At 41.2% G+C, this 21,870-nt stretch overlaps 1 protein-coding gene across 1 annotated transcript in view; it reads right to left on the bottom strand.

Moving 5' to 3' along the window:
- The window catches only part of LOC309477976 (DNA repair protein RAD50-like), a 46,237-nt gene extending 24,960 nt beyond the window's left edge, over positions 1 to 21,277 (bottom strand). Inside the window, exons 1-5 of the mRNA XM_082141517.1 lie at positions 21,127 to 21,277; positions 3,846 to 3,929; positions 3,504 to 3,646; positions 1,487 to 1,672; positions 9 to 213 (exon numbers count right to left, since the gene is read on the bottom strand). Coding sequence (XP_081997643.1) covers positions 9 to 213; positions 1,487 to 1,672; positions 3,504 to 3,646; positions 3,846 to 3,929; positions 21,127 to 21,255 — 747 coding nt within the window. The 5' untranslated portion in view covers positions 21,256 to 21,277. The remainder of the gene's footprint in view (positions 1 to 8; positions 214 to 1,486; positions 1,673 to 3,503; positions 3,647 to 3,845; positions 3,930 to 21,126) is intronic.
- Positions 21,278 to 21,870: the final 593 nt, after the last annotated feature.

Below are 21,870 nucleotides of genomic sequence, written 5' to 3'. Positions count from 1 at the left end.
TGTCTCGCCTTCAGTGGGTCAATCTGATTCTCGATGCGTTGGACATTCTCTTTGGATGAAGAAAGCTGAGCCTCTTTAGTGGACAGCAGCTCTCTAATCTCTAGGGCTTTATCTTTGTACTGTTTTAGGTACTTGAGGTCCGTACTGCAGAGAATAACAGTCCGGGCCTGCTTCTGTCTCAACTTCTTCAGGGTCTCCAATACCATATTGTACCTTTAAGCAAAAGGTTTTGGTTATTTTCGGCCATTCATTTGTAATGCCAGCTTAATATGAGTAAATGACACCACAGGACAACAAGCCAATATGCAAAAAAGTCTGTTTAAATAGACACTCATTTATCGCCATCTACTGGTGTAGGCCTACAGAATTAGACCCATAGTGTTCAAAGCTTCTCTGGCATGATTGTTGAGAATTTACAGTATTTACAAAACATATATTGTGTAGATAATACACAACAGTCCTTTATAGGGTAATAATATGCATTAAATGAAGGGGAAAAGGGGAAAAGAAATAATTATATACACATATCAAACTTCTAAAAAGACTTTGGAATGGGATGATGTTTTCTTGTAGGATATATATATATATATATATAGTGGTGTGAAAAAGTGTTTGCCCCCTTGGTAAATATGATCAAATATGGCTGTAAAAAATAAATCTGCATTTTAAATCCTTTTGATATCTTATTTTAAAAAATGTGCAAAAATCTAACCTTTCATTGGAGTAAAATAATTGAAAGTGTGGGGAAAATCACATTATGAAATAAATGTTTTTCTCCAAAACACGTTGGGAACAATTGTTTGCCCCCTTTTATTAAATACTTTTTGCAACCTCTGTTTTCCAAGATAACAGCTCTGAGTTTTCTCCTATAATGCCTGATGAGTTTGGAGAACACCTGACAAGAGATTAGAGACCATTCCTCCATACAGAATCTCTCCATCCTGTTGGTATTTGATCGAATCCGTGATGCCATGTATCTGAACAAGATGTCCAGATGGTCAGATGAAACAAAAACATTAGCTTTTTCGGCAGCAAACACTTAAGATGGGTGTAATATTTTTTATATTATAAAAAAATATATATATTTTATTACATATTAATGATTAAAACTTCATTTGAATGCTGTTATGGGGATGATATATCTATGCAGCAAGAATACCTTTTCCTAGATCTTTTGAGATAAAATAACTTGATGAACTCATAAACTGACTGAAAACATCCTTCACACTCCAAAAGCATTATTGCTATAAAAATTACTAGACAAAAATTAAAGGCATTCAGTGCTGTTGCCCATTAAGCATTTGTGAAGGGGATCGTCTAATTCTAAGTTTCAGAGAGAGGATGTAAAAGGAAAAACTAAAACATATTTTACCAAAGAGTCATATGTGGACAAAAAAAAAAAAAAAAGAACAATAATAAAAAGTACAATATGACCCTTTTAATGAATGAAGCTTCAGTGACAAAGCCATTGTCCAGATAAAAATACCTTGTGGCTGAGAAAATCTCATCAAACTTCTGCTTGAGGGCTTTCCCTTCACTGAGAGGCCAGTTGGACTCCTCTTGGTGGCAGAAGATGACATGGCTGATGACAGCTTTGGAGACGCCCAGGGATGAGATCATCTCACGGTCTAGTTCAGCACATTTAGAGCTCTGGATCTCTTTCTCTCTGTGCCTGACATCAAGAGAGGTCAAGATGTATTAACATCCAACAAGAAAACAAGTCCTTCAAACAGGGAACATAATTTACACTTTTCATGGGCCAAGTGGGAGTAAAGGGTTGGGAACCGAGAACCGGAAGTGTTTTTTTAAAAATGCTGGAACCGTGCGAAATTACTAAGTTTTGGTTCCAAAAACGGTTCTGGTGCGATGTGTGGGCGAAGTGCTGGGTGCTTATCCTTTAATAGCAATGTCTCACCTCATGAATATTATAGGGCACCTATTATGCAAAATCCACTTTTACATGGTATTTGGACATTAATGTGTGTTGGCAGTGTGTGAACACAATCACCCAACAATGATAAAAATCCACCATCTCCTTTTACTTTAATCCCCATTAAACCAAAGCAGTCTCATTAGATATGCCGTTTTGATTCACTGAGCAGTGTGACATCATACTGCTCAGGCCCCGCCCATGGCCGCTGACTGACAGTCCTGCATTACCATAGTTTCCGCCCTCAGCGAGTTGTACGCTATCCGCCATTTCCTCTGCGCTCGAGCAGCTCTAGTGACAGTGTCTTGTAAGTAATCCCGGTGTTCTGTTGTTGGATGTAAGAGTGAGCGTAAGAGTCTTCATTTTCTCCCATGTGCCGCAAAACATACCTAAATTAAATGTCTGCGCAAATCAATTCACTCCATACTGCACTCCTCACGACGGACCGATGGCTCACGGACATTTCTCTGCACCACATTTCCCTTCAGCCTAGTCTCATACCGATCATTTCACACACACACACACACACACACACACACACACACACACACACACACACACACACACACACACACACACACACACACACACACACACACACACACACACACACACACACATTATCCGTGTCTTGTGTTTTGTCCTTGTGTCTTCGTTCGTTTGTTTGTTTGTTGTCTGGGAGTAGTCGGTCTTTCGGCGGGTAAACGCTGCGTCGGCCAAACAGGTTGTGCACACATGTACAAATATACTTCACTGTGGACTGTCTTACTCATTGGCACTGTAAATAAATTACACCCTGCATAGGAGTGCTGTGTGAGTAAGCCATGTTTTTTTTTTTTTTTACGGACTCCAGTTACTTTTTCCCTTCCCCCCAAAGTGGTGGCAACGGTGGGATATCAACTCACAAAACAGCGCCAAAAGGACGAAAAACCAGGGCTGGGTTGCGGTCACAGATGAAGAAGGCGACGATGGAGAATGTGGCTTGGAATTCGGCAGAGACTACAGAGGAAGAGGAAGTGATGGCAGGGCTTCCTGATACCTCGAGAAAGTCCAGGTCACTACGGACTGAGCCAATGACTCCAGACGCTACAGCTGGTGAGGGAATGGTTTCCGAGCTGAAAGGAAAGCAAACAGTAGCAATAACAATTGCTGTTTTTGGTGTAGAACTCCTAATAGCAATGCAAATTGCTGTTTTGCTCTCTTCATTTTCTTTAGAAAATTTGCACTCTTCTGTGAAGGTGATCTAGAAATGAGCGATCACTTGACAACCACTCAGCTTAGAAGCAAAGTATGTATGAATTGAGTATACCGGTCCTATTTATACCCGTATTGTCTGGGTGGGTGTGATTCGACATGCATATCTGACTGGCCAATGTCCATTGGCTCGTTTTGTTACCACTTGGAGGTGATCGGTCTCCCAGGCGAGACCCCATTACATCAGTATCATCGTAACGTCAAACATGACTGACTGAATGGGAACATAATATTTTTACAGTATTGCTACTTTTACTGAATTTTTGCTCAAATAAATGAAGCCTTGGTGAGTATAAGAGACTAGTAAAAGACAACTTACTTGATGAAACCCTCAAGGAATTTGAACTCAGTTTTCTTTCCCTTCTGTGTACTTTGCATAGACTTCTGGACTACCACAGCATCGCCATTCACATCTCTAAACTGGAGTCTGATCCGTGCCTGTACATCCGTTTCATGAACATCCTACAACAGACCAACATTATCTATAATTAAAACTCTTTAAAAACTAAGTGTCATACTGCCCAGCTCTTGCATTGACAATACGAAACAATGTTTGCAAGTTTGAAAAAGTTGAATAAGACAAGCAAAAATATGTGTAATTGAGAACATTTCTATAACAGCTTATATTTGTTTACTTGAATTACTCCTGTCAAGGACCTACTTTGGGATCGTGGACAAAGGCGTTTCCTTTACTTCCTGGTGGAAAGTCTCCTGAAGTGATGTATTTGAGACACTCAATGATGGTCTGGAAATTCATAAAAAGAAATAGTTAATAGCCACCTTATTCCTGCGCCCCATGGCGAAAGGGTTACTCTAAAAACGCTGTAACAAGGTATGTTGCTATGGGAAGAAGGAGGTGGGAACCGGCGAATGTTCACACACTTTATATTTGTAGAAACTACAAATGTAGTTTTTTTGTTGTTGTAAAAAACTACAAAATTGTAGTTACATAATTCCTGTTACACATGTGTACTTACACATACCATTCTGTGGGTCGTTACATGTGTAGTTACACAAACATTACAGCTGTGGATACTATGTACCAGTTTGTAATTACACTGTAGTTACATACTATGTACACATGTAGTTACCATGTACGTTCACAGGTATTAGGGCCACTTAATGTAAAGTGGGACCACACTTTATTTTACAGTGTCCTTGTTACATAGGTTACATGTACTTACCATAGTAATATGAGTAAATTATGCATAATTACATGCAATTAACCCTCAACCAAATCCTAAACCTACCCTAACCCTATAGTAAGTACATGTTGTTAATTATTATTACTCAGTACTTGAATATATAATTACACTGTAACAATGACACTGTAAAATAAAGTGTTACCTAAAGTGTTACCAAGTATTGCTACTTAAGTACTGAAAAATAATATGACTCAAGTAAGAGTAAATACGTCGTTTGCTTAAAAACTAAAAGTAACTACGTTACAAAGTACTTTAATATTATTTTTCTATTTTTACCCAAAATGGGGAGATGATAGCGGTATGGATCGCTAAACACTCACATGTCATCCGTTTCATTCATACTGGAAGCCCAGTACTGATTCATCCCTCATGCAGAAAGTCCACAAGTGAGATTCATAGAAGTATAAAACTTATGACATTTCAAGAAATGCCTTATATGGATATAATAACATGCAAATAGAGATGTTTTAACTGATGAAACATGAAGACAAACAGATGATAGCGATAATATATCTGTTCATCAAGCTATCTCAGGTATTTTCGTAAGAATGATGTATATGTCTTTAAAGGGATAGTTCACCCAAAAAGGAAAATTAGCCCCTGATTTACTCACCCCCAAGTCATCCTAGGTGTATATGACATTCTTCTTTCAGACGAATACAATCAGTCCAAAAAATGTCTTGGCTCTTCCAAGCTTTATAATGGCAGTGAATGGCTGGAGAAAATTTGAAGCCCAAAAAAGTGCATCCATCCATGATAAAAGTGTTCCACTTTTACTCCAGGGGGTTAATAAAGGCCTTCGGAAGTGAAGCCATGCGTTTGTCTAAGGAAAATACCCATATTTAAAACTTTATAAACTATAATCACTAGCTTCCGCCAGACGGCCGTACACATCGATTTATGGTGGAAAACCCGTGACCTGACACACAGCGTAATGACGAACGTGGAAGCTCAGAGGAAAGAGCTAAACAAAACATCGGTCACGAATTAGCCATTTTGAAGAGAAATGTCGGAGTATTTCTATATAATAGAAGAGGAGCTTCAGTTTGTTGCACAGCCCTATTTGTTTAAACCGCGAGAGGTTTCAAAGCTTACGATACTCCTACATCCTACATCATGCATCACGGGTTACTCTTGTGACGCAAGTCAAATTGCGTAGTATGCGTACGGTCGTCTGGCGGAAGCTAGTTATTTTAGATTATAAAGTTATAAATATGGGTATTTTTCTTACAAAAACCCATGGCTTTGCTTCTGAAGGCCTTTATTTACCAACTGGAGCCGAGTGGAGTAATTTGTTTTCCTAATTTTTTCCAGCCATTCACTCTCCCATTATAAAGCTTGTAAGAGCCAGAATATTTTTTAATATAACTCTGATTGTATACTGAAAGAAGAATGTCATATACACCTAGGAGGACTTGAGGGTGAGTAAATCATAGGCTAATTTTCATTTTTGGGTGAACTATACTTTTAATGCAATGCTATAATCAACATAGCTTGTATCATAGAATATAATAAAATAATATATTCTCACTCTGTGTTAAGAAGCAACATGAAACCACAGAAGTCACTTTAAACACGACTGACATGTATTGTGTTTTTGGAGCAAAACATGATATTAAACTCATAAATTGTAGTGTTTGACGGTATGCTAAGCAAACATACTAGCTTTCCCTGTTGTCAAGAGCGATTGTTTTATTACTAATTTTGAAAAGTAAGACCAGGTAAGATCATTTGAATGTTTTCATTTGAATCATTTCATAATTGAAAGCAAAGAAGGTTAAGTGAGAGGTCCGATTAAAAAGAGATTTACAACAGTATGAATAAAAAAGTGGCAGTAAAAAAAATTTAAATAATAATAAATAAAAATTAGTGGTGTATGGTTAATATGTTAAATAAAAAAAAAAAAAATTTCGTTCTACCGAAAATGTGCTGGGAGCCCACTGTTGCTATAGTAACGAACTACACTTTTACATGCATCTGATTGACAGATAAATCATGCGATCTTATTTCACTGTTGTTGAGATTTTTTCAGCTTTGTACAAAGTGTGCTTCGTACATTTAATGTATTGTATTGTTAAAGAGGGCGAAATTTACCATTTAATTGAACTGTGCACATTTATTTTAGACACTTACATATTAATGGTGCTGATGATTTTTAGAGACCCCCACAGGTGTATGATTTTACTGCTTTCATGGGAGCTCATCCTCTCTCTATAAGAGCTCATTTCTTGCTCCGTGTCCGTGCATTTTAACCGGGAAGATTTTAAAACGAGCCGTTCATTAATAAACACGCAAAATCGCTGTGAAAATACAGACCGGAAGTCAAAAGACAACGAGCGCAGCGCTGAAAAGGGGCGGGGCTACATAAGGTCTATAGGCTATATATCATGTTATACATGAATATCAGTCACGTGACCTCTTACGTCATCCGCTCTTTTTCCAGTTGACTGCCGCCATCTTGAGTACCTACCTAGTACTGTCTATGGTACTGACAAGCATTAACTAGCTAGCTTGCTACTATTTACAGCTTCGTACGGATACAGTAAATGGCTACGAAAGACAACATTTCGCACCTCGACTGCCATGAAACGAAACGCTACTTTCAAAAAATAATATCGTTATAACGCGATCCCTACGCGATACCTGATGCGTACTTCAAGCCTCTGTCCGGTGCTACCGAACAACCAATCCTGGCATTCAATTATATTATATGTTGATCCGACTATTTTAAGCGTGTATTTAAATGGTCCAGGGGCAGAACTTTTGCCAAGCGTGTCAGAGGTTCTGGGTTCTGTGTTCTAATCCGGACTCATATATTTTTATTTTATTTTTTTCTCATCAAAACCGATTATGTTTATCAGTGGTTGTATATCAGGCAGGGACACGTTTGTGTGCAGTTTGTTTTGTAATTTCACCGGAACAAATAGAGAGTCTCTCCACATTGAAGCACGCATCCGAGTGAAGGCTGTGCGCGAGCCACAAACAAACACAGTATCCGCACCACTGATCGCAGCGGCAACGAGCACTTTGATCACTTGATTTCAGAAACAACACATTTCAGCGCTAGATCGCCTCTTATTTAACAAACGAACGAAATGAATGCTCTGCTAGTTAACTGGAGATGTTTTGATTATTTGTATTGGTACATTCCTGCCGCGAGATGTTTCAAAAGTGGTGGGGACATGTCCCACTCGTCCCACCCGCAAAATACGGCATCTTTTTTCGTCCTGAGGTAGCCTGTAAAAGGATATTTTGGGGTCTCCTTTTTTGTTGTTGCACCCTACCGCACATGTTGAAGGCATAGCTAGCTAGTTCCTTTGCGACTGACGTGAATCAGGTACTCAAGATGGCGGCAGACAAGTTCTAGAAGTGAGTGACGTCAGTGAGGAGACGTTGGTGACATCATCTGATATTCATGTATAGCCAGATATGACGGCACTACTGCAGCATCACCACAGGTGAGCAGCTGAGAAACTCATCAAGCCAATGTGCAAACTATCGCAAATCAAAGTGAAAGTAAGTCGCAGACGCTTAACACACAATCATCTTCATTAAAAGTAAAGAAACTAAATATGATTAAGATCTGGGCTAATACAACCAATGCTGATATCATTATTATCTCTGAAACCTGGCTTAAAAAAATCTGTATCTGATGAACTTATTTCTATTGAAGGTTTTAAAGTTTATAGAACTGATCGGGTTGGCAAAGGAGGTGGGGTTGCCATATATGTGAAATCCAAGTTTATAAGCTCGGTAACCCTATCACTAACTAAAGCTAAACAGTTTGAAATTCTGACCGTGAAAGTGAATATTTCAAAAGATGCTGATATTACAGTAGATGGGTGTTATAGACCTCCATCTGCTTCAAAGGATGCTTTCCAATCTATATCCGAAATATTACATGAAATTAATCACTCTGAATTTATTCTTATGGGTGATATGAATTGGGACTGGCTTTCTGGGAACTTATTAATGAACCGACAAGAATAAATCCCAAAGCAGAAATAAAATCTACTCTCCTAGATCTAATCATAGCAAACTCAGTTCATAAATATACCTCAACTGCCGTATTTTGTAATGACGTTAGTGACCATTGTGCAGTCGCTTGTGTAAGAAATACAAAAATCCCTAAGGTAAAACCGCACATGATCCTAAAAAGACATTTTAAAAGTTTTGAACAACAGGCTTTTCTGCATGATCTGTATCATAGTGAACTCAGCAGGGTGTCTTTGTTTTCGGATGCTGAACTGGCATGGGATTTTTTTTTCATTTAAATTTTATTTCCATTGTAAATAAATATGTACCAATCAAAAAGTTTAGGAAATCAATTAAATCTTTGTCGGGTGCACGTGTGACCTCAAACCTCCCAGAACAGATTCTTATTGGTTCAGATGAAATAAAAGACAAAGCAGTCATAGTCAATCAGTTTAATAAACACTTTATTCAGGCTGGATTCATATTTAATCAAACCGTAAATAAATCTGTCCCATGTCCTGCCATGTCAGCATCTGAAAATGTAAATCGGGAATTGTTTAATTTTAAACCGATTTCAGTTTCAGAAGTTCATAAAGCCCTCAGAGACATTGATCACAAAAAGTCAGCAGGTACAGATAATCTGGATCCCTTTCTGTTAAAAGTAGCAGCTGATATTATTGCTGAGCCCATAGCGCATATTTTTTATTTGAGTCTTCTTTCAAACTCCATTCCTAAAAGTTGGAAAGCAGCCTATGTTCTCCCTTTACATAAAGGTGGAGACCTATCAGAATTGAATAATTACCGTCCAATATCAAAACTTTCTGTTTTGTCAAAGATCTTGGAATCATTTGTGAATGTACAGTTAAAACAGTAATTTGACTGACAAAAACATTCTAAATAATTTTCAGTCAGGGTTCAGAAGTGGCCATAGCACTATCACTGCTGCTACATTAGTGACAAATGATATTATTGGGGCCTTAGATAAGAAGCAACATTCTGCTGCATTATTTGTTGATCTTTCTAAGGCATTTGATTTGGTTGATCATGGATTGTTATTGACCAAACTACGTTCAATTGGTTTAAGTGAGAAGGCTGTTGCATGGTTCCAGAATTATTTTGTAGATCGTACTCAATGTGTTTATGCTGAAGGTTATAAATCAGATTTTCTTGAGATAACTAAAGGTGTCCCTCAAGGATCAATCTTAGGACCCATTCTGTTTTCAATTTTTATAAATGATTTGGATAGAGATCAAGCCAAATTACATTTATACACTGATGATACAGTGGTTTACACCCAGGCTTCCACCATTTCAGTAGCAGTGCAGGAACTTCAGACTGCGTTTCAGGCATTGCAATACACATTATTGAGTCTAAAACTGGTTTTAAATACACAGAAAACAAAGTTTATGGTCTTCTCAAAAGCTCGAGCACAGCTACTTGACAATTGTGGCCTTTTCTCATTAGATGGGAAATCAATTGAGAGAGTGTCTTCATACAAGTACTTGGGGATATGGATAGATGATAAGCTTTCCTTCATTGAACATATTACTGCTTTAGTTAAGAAACTTAAAGTCAAGCTCGGCTTCTATTACAGAAACAAATCTTGCTTTACTTTTAGTGCTAAGAAGAAACTTGTGGAAGCTACTTTTCTGCCTGTTATTGATTATGGAGATAAATTGTACATGCATGCTGCATTTTCCATCCTGCGTCATGTTGATTCAGTTTACCATGCATCACTACGATTCATAACAAATACAAAGTCCTTACCCATCACTGCATTCTTTATGATTTAGTTGGTTGGACATCACTTAAAATTCGTAGACAACAGCACTGGTATATCTTTATTTATAAAGCTATACTTGGCAAATTTCCACTGTACCTCTGTAACCTCCTCTCTGTCTGCTCTGGTATCTATCAGCTACGCTCCTCAAAGTGGTTCCTTTTTAATGTTCCACGAGTTAAAACCGAATTGGGAAAAACTGCTTTTTCTTATTTAGCACCTTGGGGGTGGAATAATCTACAAAAAGAGCTAAAGTTAGAAACTCTTATTTCCATAAATGAATTTAAAACTACTGTAAAGAGTGTTGTGATGGAGACATGTTCTTGTTTTTCTTAAAGAGTCTCATTGTGTTTTATATTTTTATTTTTAACATTTTGTACTTTTTTTTTATCGTGAAAATGTAATTTGGTGTTTGTTATGTATGCATTTGTTGTGATTTGGCTGCTACCTTGGCCAGGTCTCTCTTGTAAAAGAGATTCTGAATCTCAATGGGACCTCCTGGTTAAATAAAGGTATAATAATAATAAAAAAAGAAACTAAATGATCTTATCAGTGCTGTTGCCGCTCTCACCTATTGCGGTCTTTGATTTTGAATGAATGATGATCAATAAAATGAAGCTCTGTTGCTTTCCATTAAATCTGCATATAGCATGGTAATTGAAGATCAGATTTAAATCTGTTTTGCGAAAACACATTTATATGTGACCAGGTGTAAATGGAATTGTTTTGATAAATCAGATAGCTATCTGAGCAGTAAAAATGCATGGTTTGTGCTGCTTAATCATTTAAAATGTAGCAAGCTGCATAGCAGCTCCAGTAGTAATGAAAAGATTTATTTTGTGATTTATATAATATAAATTTATACCTGCTTGATAATGCTGTGGCCACATTGGACCAGCGGTTTGGAAAATGGATGGATGATTCAGCTGCGGCTTCATCTTCTGGTCAGACGTGGGAATTCATTCAGCATGCGACTCTCACAGTGCATTATGGGTATTCTCTAGCCGTTGAGCATACATCAGTACACTCGTTAGTCGTTATTGCGGTGTATTGTGGGATTGAATGAGTGTTTTAATGATGTCGACTCCACTATGGTTTAGGACACCAGTACAAATGGCTGTCCCTTCAAATATTGCCCTATGTAAGGGTATCCACCTCATTCCTGACGACCTTACTACGTTTTGAATTATGGGTGGCACTTCCGGTTTGGGGAACAATAGGTTACTTGCGTAACCCCGGTTCTCTTATAGCATTAAGTGAGGTGTCTCACTATGGGATACGCCCCTTCCGCGGATTCCTTAGAAGTCCTATTACATTACGCCCGCCCCAATTTGCTAGCAGACTTGACGTAGTATCTGGGAGTGTCTACCCCACCCCTCAGTATAAGAGGAGCAGCACTACGTCATTACGACATTCAAAACAAGCACACCTCTTCCTCGCTTCACACAGCAAGCAGGGTGATCTGGTAAGACACCTCACTTAATGCTATCAGAGAACCGGGGTTACGCAAGTAACCTGTTGTTCTCTTTCAAGCATACATTTCGGTGTCTCACTATGGGATATTCTAACTCCCGTATTGCCAGATAGCCTGCCTCGAAGTCTCCTGCCAACCACAGCAACGCCTCTAGGGCTGGACGAGTCCTGAATCATGACTCAACTTCAACGCTCAATACTGCATGTGCTAAAGTTTGAGCTGTAACATCCAGTTTATAGAACCTTGCAAATGTATGCGGCGAGGACCAACTCGGTGTCCCCGTTCTTGATTTCACCCAAGATACGAACAGCTGATCACTCTCCCTGAACCCTCTGGTTCTTTCCGTGTAAATGCGTAAAGCACGCACTGGGCACAACTCATTTAGCTTTTGCTGTTTTGATGAAGCAAAAGGTGGTGGATAGAAAGCTTTTAGCTCAAAAGGAGTGACAGAATGAACTACTTTGGGCATAAATGCAGGATTAGGCTTCAGAACTACCCCTGCATCCCCGGGCATGAACTGCATACATGCTGAATGCACTGAATACACGTGAATCTCACGCGCTTCGCCGAAGCCAAGGCTAACAGCAGCGCCGTCTTAAACAACATTATTTTTAAATCAATCTTGTCCAGTGGCTCAAATGGAGACATTGAGAGAGCATCAAGTACCAGTGCTAAATCCCATGAAGGGGAAAGCGGTTTTGAAACTGGCAAAGCGCGACGCGCGCCCTTCATGAACCTGCACACGCCCTAAAGGATGCTGCCCCACGGTTTTATTATCAAAACTTATGTGACAAGCAGAAATAGCGGCCAAATACACCTTTATGGTTGAAAACGCTTTCCCTTGGTCTATCAAATGATAGAACGACTGCCACTGAGCACTGAAAAGGAATCTCATGCTTAGCTGCGCACCAGCGCTCAAACACGCCCTATTTGCATTCATAGAGAGACATAGTCGACTAAGCTCTAGCATTCTGTATGGTTCTGATGACATTGTCAGACAGACCGGTTGTATTCAAATTTAACCACTCACAGGCCAGGCCCATAGTGCCAAGCGTTCTGATTGGGGATGAAAGATTTCCCCCCTGCCTGCGACAGTAGATCTCTGCGTAACGGGAGAGACCACGGGTCTTCGTACAGCATACGTATGATCTCCGCCAGCCAGTATTTCCCTGGCCACTTCAAAGCTATTAATATCAGCTTTAATCCCTCCTCCCTCAGTGTTGGGGTGTTGGGGATATTAACGCTATCGGTGAGAAGGCATAAAGGAGAGTGCAGGGCCAATCGTGTGCCAGCGCATCTATCCCCAGAGGCGCGCTCTGATCTTTCAGAGAGAAAAACAGAGGACACTGAGCATTGTCGTGGGATGCGAACAGGTCCACTGTTGCTCTGCCGTATATTTCCCAGATCTGTTCAACCACTTCCTTGTTCAATTTCTACTCCCCGTAAAGTGGATTTCCCCTGGCCAGCAGATCCACACCCTGGTTCATGACGCCCTGTACGTGCGTCGCTCTCAGGGATGAAAGATTGGCATGGCTCCACAAAATCAGTTTGCGTGCCAGCATGTGCAAGGGAAGTGATCTGAGGCCTCCTTGTCGATTTATACATGCCACAACTGTAGTGTTGTCCGTTCTCACAAGAACATGATGCCCTTTCAGAAAAGGAAGAAAATGCTTCAACGTTAGAAACACGGCCAGCATTTCCAGATAGTTTATGTGAAGATTGGTCAGATGATGACCCCATCTTCCATTCACTATCCTGCCCTTGTGAATGCACAGAAACAGAATGCCCCCCCCCCCCCAACCGGACAACGACGCGTCCGTCGTTATGACTTTTCTGTCACCGAGTCCAGTGACAGCCCCAGATATGTTATAGACTGTGCGGGAATCAAAACACTCTTTTCGGTGTTTAGCTTTAAGCCCAGTTTCTGAATGCGTTTTAGAAGCATGATTGTGTGATTTCTCACTTCTCGCTCTGACTGAGCTGTCACCAACCAATCGTCTATGTAAGTAGCGAGACGAATGCCTTTTTCCCTGAGCGGGGTCAGGGCTGCTTCTGTACATTTTATGAATACTCTCGGGCTGAGAGACATGCCAATTGGTAGAACCAGGTATTCGTATGTCACTCCAAGGAAAGCAAACCTCAGGAATTACTAGTGGGGTGAATATATGTTTATGTGAAAATATGCGTCTTTCAGGTCGATCAATGTAAATCAATCGCCCGGGCGCACCAGATTTAGGAGTGTAGAATGAGTGAGCATTCTGAACTTGTACTTCCTTAAGTATTTGTTCAGTGCACGTAGATCTAAATTGGGACGTAGGGCACAAGTTCCTTTCTTTAGGACGAGAAAGTATCTCGAGTAAAACCCACTGTGGCTTTGCTCGTGTGGGACCACTCTTATCGCCCTTTTCTTCAACAGAGAGTAGATTTCGCCCTGAAGAATGTGCTGTAATTCTCCCTGCACTGGAGAATGAATTATCCCTTTGAAAATGCGGGGGGATGTGGCAAACTGCAGCCTGTACCCGAATTGTATTGTCTTTAATACCCAGCGGGACTGTATGCACTCTCGCCAATTGTCTATTTGCAGCGTTCTGGTGCCATCGTGTGGCTGAGTCATGAACGAGTTTCTGGTCTGTACTGCGCATGCGTGGGCACTTAGCGCTTGAGCAGAGTCTGAGTGGCTCATCACCTCTAAGGGATCAATCGCTCCCCGAGGTGATGTTATAATGTATTCTGTGAACATGTTTAGCAAAATTTTTTGGGGCATTATGTTTTCCAACATTATCTGTTGTTCTCAATTTTGAACATGAAAAGTTATTGTGACTAGCGAGTGGGTGTGCACCACTGAACCGTGTCTTGTCCTTTTCACCGCTCTGCTTCCCCCGGCCCAACCAGGCGCTGTTTTCCCCACAGAACATCTTGCACTCCACTCTGACCCTCTGCTCGGAATGTGAAAGTTGGGAGGTGGGCGGGCCATAGCCTGCGTGAAGGTCTGTCGGGGTGGCGGAGGGGGTGCAGTCTGTGTCTTTTTTTGGCATACAGAGTTGCAAGGCCTCGTCATCCCTCTTTTTTTCTTCGCATCTCTTTTGCATCAGTGTCAGAGCTGAGCCGAAAATGCCCTCTGCAACAACCGGTGCATCCAGAATGGCTTATTTTTCTCTGTCAGAGAGATTAAGCCATCATCCTCTCTCTTGGATAACCATTGTGGCCATGGCTTTCCCAGCAGCTTCAACCGCGCATCTCTGAAGACGGAGAGAGAGATCCGTGTTGTGTCTGACCTGGTATGGTAGACACTTCGTCCTGCAGCTCCGCTTGGTATGCGGTCAGCAAAGAGATCGCATTCATAGCCCTGACAGAGAGCGCAACTGCTTTATAAGCGCGTTCCGTCATGCTCGACTGCGAATGGCCAGCTTTAGATGGCAAGGTCGGATTTGCAGCCTCCGTGCGCTTCGGTTGCAAGTGCGTGGCAACTAATGGCTCCATGGGGGACATTCGGAGAAGGCCTTCCTTTTCCATCCCCTCCACATCGAGAACGGAGCCACCCTGCACTGGCATCTTGCTGGTAAACGGCTTGTCCTTCCACGTAACTGCAACCTCCTCCAGGAGCTCTGGGAAAACAGGAAGGAGCTGTCGTGCTGCCTGTTTTGCACTCAGCAGCCTCTTCTCCTCATTGCGAGACTTTGCAGTCTCTGCTACCACGGTCGGCCACGGAATATTTAGTTTCCCTGCAGCGCGCTTGCACACATCTTGCAGATCAACACAAACAAGAGGGGAGGATGGTGGCCCGCCCGCCTCTTCCATTGTGTCAAAAGCATCCAATGAAGCCCTGAAAGGAAGCGTGTTTGAAACAAGAAACTCAATTATGTTAACAATTGCAGAAAAATACTTGCGATTTCTATCTAGCTGTCTCAATTTCCCTAGAGGTGGCGGCCTACGCTGCTGAACCTCATGAGGCGGTGGCACTCGCTTCAGCTCCTGGCGCGGTGGTAGTGTCTAGCGATGAACTCTCGTCCTGTTTTGAATCGGCCACGGAGGCCGTTTGTGAACTCTTGTCCAGTCTCGACCCAGCCGCAGTCGTGCTGGGTTCATGCTGTCGTGAACCGGCTCCGGAGGCCAATTATGAACTATTGTTTTCTCCTAAACCAGCCATGGAGACCATCTCTGAACCCTTGTTGTCCTGCCCTGAAACGGCCTCAGAGGTCATTTACGAACTTTCATCCTGTCTCGACCACGGTGGCCATCTATGAACTGCCATCCTGTTCTGAACCAGCCAAGCAGACTGTCAATTAATTCTTGTACCGTCCTGAACCAGCCAGGGAGGCCAGTTATGAACTTTGGTCCTATTCCAACCCGGTCGCAGAAGCCAGTTATGAACTTTCATGTGATCATATCACAGCCAATCAACTCTCGTCCTGTTCTAAACCGGCCGAGGAGGCTATTTTTGAACTCTCGCTCAGTCCTGACCAGTATGGTGACAGTTGTAAAACCCCAAAAGATTAGGACCTGCATAGACCCTCAAGATCTAAACAGAGCAATACGAAGGGAACATTATCCTCTTAAAACGCTTGAAGTTGTTGCAGAAATGCCCAGAGCCAAGATATTCTCTGTGGTGGATGCAAATCAGGGATTTTGGCAGATCCGGCTGGATGATGGCAGTTCTAAACTCTGTACATTCAACACACCCTTAGGGGGGTACAGTTTCATAAGGCTTCTTTGTGGGATTTTATCAGCTCCAGAGGTGTTCCAAAGGTGTTTGTCTCAGCATCTGGAAGGAATGGAAGGAGTTGTTAATGTAATGGATGATATTCTGGTGTGGGGAGAAGACAAAGACTCACATGACTGCAGACTGAGGAAGTTGTTAGAAAAACTGAGAAGCATAAACCTAAAACTGCACAAAAACAAATGCAAGATTGGCCTAAGTGAAATCAGCTACATAGGTCACGTGCTGAGCAAAGACGGACTGAAACCTGACAATGAAAAAGTGACAGCTATTCTTGAGATGCCGGAGCCACAGGACAAGTCAGTCCTGCAGAGGTTCTTAGGCATGTTGCAGTACTTTGCAAAGTTCATCCCAAATCTTTCAGAAGTAACTGCACCTCTCAGAAAGCTGCTGGAAGGAGAAACACTTTGGCACTGGGAGAGTGAACAACAAGACAGCTTCAATCGTCTGAAAGTGCTAGTGAGTACAGCACCAGTGTTGAAATTTTATGATGTGAGCCAGCCGGTTACCTTGTCTGTGGATGCCAGCTCAGAAGGTCTAGGATCTGTGATTCTTCAGGAGGGACAACCAGTAGCATACGGCTCAAGAGCACTAACAGACTGTGAACAAAACTATGCACAAAACTATGCACAGCTGTTAGCAATTGTGCATGGCTGTGAAAAATTTCACCAATATCTGTATGGACGCTGCATTCAGGTTGAGTCCGACCACAAGCCATTGGAGATCATTTTCAAGAAGCCACTCCATAAAGCTCCGTTCCAGACTTCAGAAAATGATGATTAGACTGCAAAAGTATAGCCTGATGGTGAGATATGTTCCAGGAAAAGAGATGATTGACAGCTGTGATTAACAGGTTCTCTGAGCGAAGTAGTCACTGAAGCACCAAAATACTTTTTTTCGGGATCTTCGGAGGACTGAGGAGATTGGAGCTTTAAATTTAATATCTACATTTCTATAATTAATTTAAAAAAGTGCAGGAGCGTGTGCTTGCAATTGATTCTGCGAGAGTGAGGGCGGGGCCTTGATTTCACGGCTTCCTTCCTGCTCACTACTGCGCACAACTACTGCGCGGACTCAGATCCCGAGATCGCTACTGCGCAGACTCAGGTCCCAAGATGTCAGCGCCATATCGGGACACTGGCAGCTTCACTTCTCACCAATGGAAGAGAGCGAAGGGGCGTCGTCCATCTTTTTTTACAGTCTATGCTCCCGGATAACAGGAAATGAGCAAAGAGGTGGGGCGTGTGTGGAGGTGAGGTGCCGGGCTATCTGAAACCACGCCCCCTAGCTCGACGTGATCGAGTTAGCTCAGGCATAGGAGCTAATGCTATATGCTACTGGCCTCGCGCTAAAGTGATAGCTGACTTGAAGTAAAGCCAATAGTTAAAAAGTTCATGTTTTTGCCCTTCGAAATACTATAATAGTTAAAAGACATAACTAAAAGTGAGACTATGTATATCGTGATGCATTATTATTCTGCTAGTTAAAAATTGATTATCATGCAGTAACTTACAGTATTGATCTGAGCGTGTGTGAGTGACAGTGATTAATGAGCATGTCAGCCAGCGCGGCATCGCACGTCAAGTTCGTAGAGAGCTTTATTCAGTCCATTTTAAATTCTGATTTTGGCCGCCTCTCAAATAGAATAGAATAGAATAGAATAGAATAGAATAGAATAGAATAGAATAGCCTTTATTGTCATTGCACTGTGGAGGTACAACGAAATTTAGGGTTCTCTCACAGAGACACCCTTGCACCACACAAAAAAGGTAACAAAAACTACAAGGAACAATAAACAACATACATCAGGACAAAAGACAAATAGGCTAAACAAATGATGTTCTCTCATTAAAATGTAAATAAAAAAAGACAATATATATATATATATATATATATATACATAAAATCCATTTAAACGTTAAAATCTTAAAGTGTCTGTAGTTATTACAGAGTGCAGGTAGGAGGAGGTGGACTAATTGCACTAATTGTCTGCTCTTCATGGGGTATGGGGTGATTGAGGGGGGGCGGGCTTATGTGTGCAAATGTCCATAGGTATTGGCAGTTCGTAATGGGTTAAACCATAGATATTACCCAAGAAGTTCAAGTAAATGCACCAGAAATCCCCGCTCATTCAAAGGTGTGCATCTATTGCATGGAGGGAGAAAGCACTGACACTTGCAGGATTTCATCTGACGGTACTTTTTATGTAACACTAAAAAGTTAAATAAGCATATCTAGTCCATCTGTTCCGTGAGAGCAGCGGTACCGCAGAACGAGTGTAGCCTCAATATCTATAGATGTTTTTAAATCTGAACTCCAAAAAGCAATGAAATTGTCAAACATCCATGAGTGCATGTTCACAGAGGAAAACAACTGAAAAACAGCGCTGGTTGTTCTCTCGATACTCGACAACGACGGAATCCAACGGCGTGGGCGAAGGTATAATGCGTGAACTAAATTGTATGAAATAAGCACAAACATAGCAGAGATGCCAAATTCAGAGGCTGGGATTAGTTGAGGTGACGTGACGCTAACAGACACAGACAGCAGACAAACTGCTAGTATTGACGGCAGCCGCAATCCACCTGTCACTCAAGGGCCACGCCCTTAATTATGGAGAACTTTTAGGCTTAATATAATTTAAACGATTGAGTTATAAAAAAATGTATCCCGCTCACAGTATTTTAACATGGTGGAGATACAGATTTGACTCACTTTTGCATCCAGCCTGAAGCGGCCAGTCGATGAATTGCAGTTTAATTCACTTCCGTGTTGGCTTCAAGAGAAAGGCCCTGTCACAAATGGCACACTAAGCACTCGTGGTCTTCCTACGAGTCCGCACTTTCGTGACGTAATGGCACTTTGACTGTCGGGAAGAAGTCTGCTGCGGAGTCCGCATCAGTGCGTGCTCGGCAAAAGTGCGCATCGAGGGCACATATCGACTGCAAAGGGGGCACTCGCGAGCACCCTTCTGAGGCCTAAAATGAAAAATGGGACACCCTACGGTCTCACGGACTTAACGGACACGCGCATGTGGCAGCCATTGTAAGTCCACAAGACCGAAAGTGTGAATGAAGTGTGCCATTTGGGACAGGGCCAGAGACAGGGGGTGCTTCTCATTTCTTATTTGTGCATCCTCGTTACCTTTCCTCGCGTCTCAGCTCCACCCCCTGTAGGATACGAGGGAAGGCTGCAAGGAAAGAAAAGGAGGATGGAGGAATCGAATGAAAGCTTTTTTTTATCCATTGGAATACTTGATCACTCGAGTGTCACTTCACAGCGTCATCAGCAGCGCTCAAAGGATCTGCCCTTATGTTGTTGAAGTTTGTTTATTTAAGAAATTCATAATAAATAATAATAAAGCAAGATTCCCTGTTGAAATATGTGAGGTGTGGTTTATATAAACTGCAAAGGTAAAGTATAAATTAAAATGATTGTGACCGATGTGAAGGGGGAGGAGAATGGACTATATGCACGCGCATAAAGATAAGTCAGCTCGTAAACTTGCGGTAGAACGTCATTTGATGTTGTGGTACTTTTAGGTTAGTGGGCGGCACCTTCAAATCCGTGAGGTAAAGACTCCTTGAGACTCTAGTGGTTTTTAATAGATAAAGTTTGAACTAGAAGTTATTTATTTAATTTATTATTTATTCAATACGTGAAAATAAAGTAATGATAACTTAAGTTAACGAAATGAAAAAGCCATTTAAATTTCAGCGCTGTGAGGGGACATCAGCTGAGCACTGTTGTGTCCCTCAGTGCTCGTCCTCAGCGAAATTTATTTCAATCATTAGTTTTCATACTTTCCCTTCCGACGTAAAACAGAGAAAGAAATGGATAATAAATATAAGAAGAGACAATTTAATTATATCTCACCATACACAGGTGTGCAGTCGGCACTTTGTGCCAGAAGAGCTCAAGGAGCCTGCTGAAGTCGGAGGGAGGCGAAGGCTAAAGCCTTGTGCCGTACCTGTTCTGTTCCCTTGGAATAATTAGGCTACTTTCTTGGAGAGAGGCTTGGGGTTTGGGAAAGGAGAATGACTCGTAACGCGCCGCTCGCGCTTGCGGTCTGAAACGGCCGAAATTCACAAGGTTTCCTACATGTGCGTTCCGTGTGCACGTGTGATGCTGATGTTGTGCGATGTTAATCATGTGGCGCCCGAGTGCATTTGACCGGCATAAAACCGGTCACCAGCTGATCAATCAGTTCATCTCTAAAATATTAGCATTAAAAGTAGGCTATAATGTTCAGATAGACTATGCAACAAATTATTATAATGCTATTTCATAACAATACTCATATTAACAAATTTTTTTAGCTATTTTTTTTACCCCAACTTGCTGCGGTCCCCCTCCAAAATTTAACAACAGGTATGAAATGTCAGAAAGAGAAAAAAAACTTAATGGGAAGACGAGCATAGACTGCTGCAGCTTAGTGGATAAATATATTTAGCCTATTTATTATTAAGATTGCACAGTTGGAAAGAAAATATATTTATAGGAACATTTCAGCAGGCTCAAGATAATTAATACAGTGACCATTATTCATTATTTTAATCAATTCGCAGCCATAAAACGTGATAATCTGCATTCTCATGTATGTGCGCTTGTGCAATAGTATTCCGTCAAAATGGCTGACACGCGGCTAGGGGTCACGTGACTGGGAGATCCCTATAGCACACTCTTTCATCACCATCCAGTTTGCTGTTGTGTTCCTCCCCTAGACCAGTGGTTCTCAAACCTGCTGTCTTAGGTTTAAATGTAAATAATGACTGACAGCAATATACAAACCGTTTTTCCAGCTCCATTAGGTCCCACAAGCACCGTGAGTGGGCTGAAGAAGGAGATCACTTGTTTGTCTTTATCCTCAACTCCAAAACTCCTCACTCCTAGAATACTCATCCTTTCCATCTTTGACATATTGGACCAGTGCTTTGACTTGTAGCCTTGAAATGATATAAAAGTCTAATTAAATATCAGTGCACACAATCAAAACTTGTTAATTTCTTGCAATATTAATGAAAGCCTGTTAAGTTAATTAGATCGTACACCTAATTACTTGGACAAGAGGCATTTATATGGTTCTCAAACAGAGTCATTTTATAATGACGACAGAGTAGAGTGCAGCTGGGCTAGCAAAAATACAGACAAATATCAACACAGCTATAAAATAACATTACATTTGATTAGAATACCTCAGGACAAATAACGCTGTAAACTCCACGTAAACTGCGCAGTGCAGTACTTCCGCAGTCAACTCAGCGTCACGAGAATCATCTAGAAACTACATATCCCACAATGCAATTTTATTATAATAGAAAAGACGTTAACAGCGATTCTTTTCATTTAATGACGAATACATAAAACATTATATATTATTATAATTAAATAACACTTAAAAATAAGTTTTATTCACGCCATGACCATAGAAATACAATTCCATTTAATTAACTTGTTTATCAAAACGCGTATGAATTGCTTTCTGGATTAGCAGCACTCAAAACATATCAAATGCTCATGCCACTAAATGCATCT

Source organism: Leuciscus leuciscus, assembly GCF_965113295.1.
Source record: "Leuciscus leuciscus genome assembly, chromosome: 16".
NCBI lineage: Eukaryota > Metazoa > Chordata > Actinopteri > Cypriniformes > Leuciscidae > Leuciscus > Leuciscus leuciscus.
Note: the sequence above shows the minus strand (reverse complement) of the source record. Positions and strands in the feature narration are given on the sequence as shown.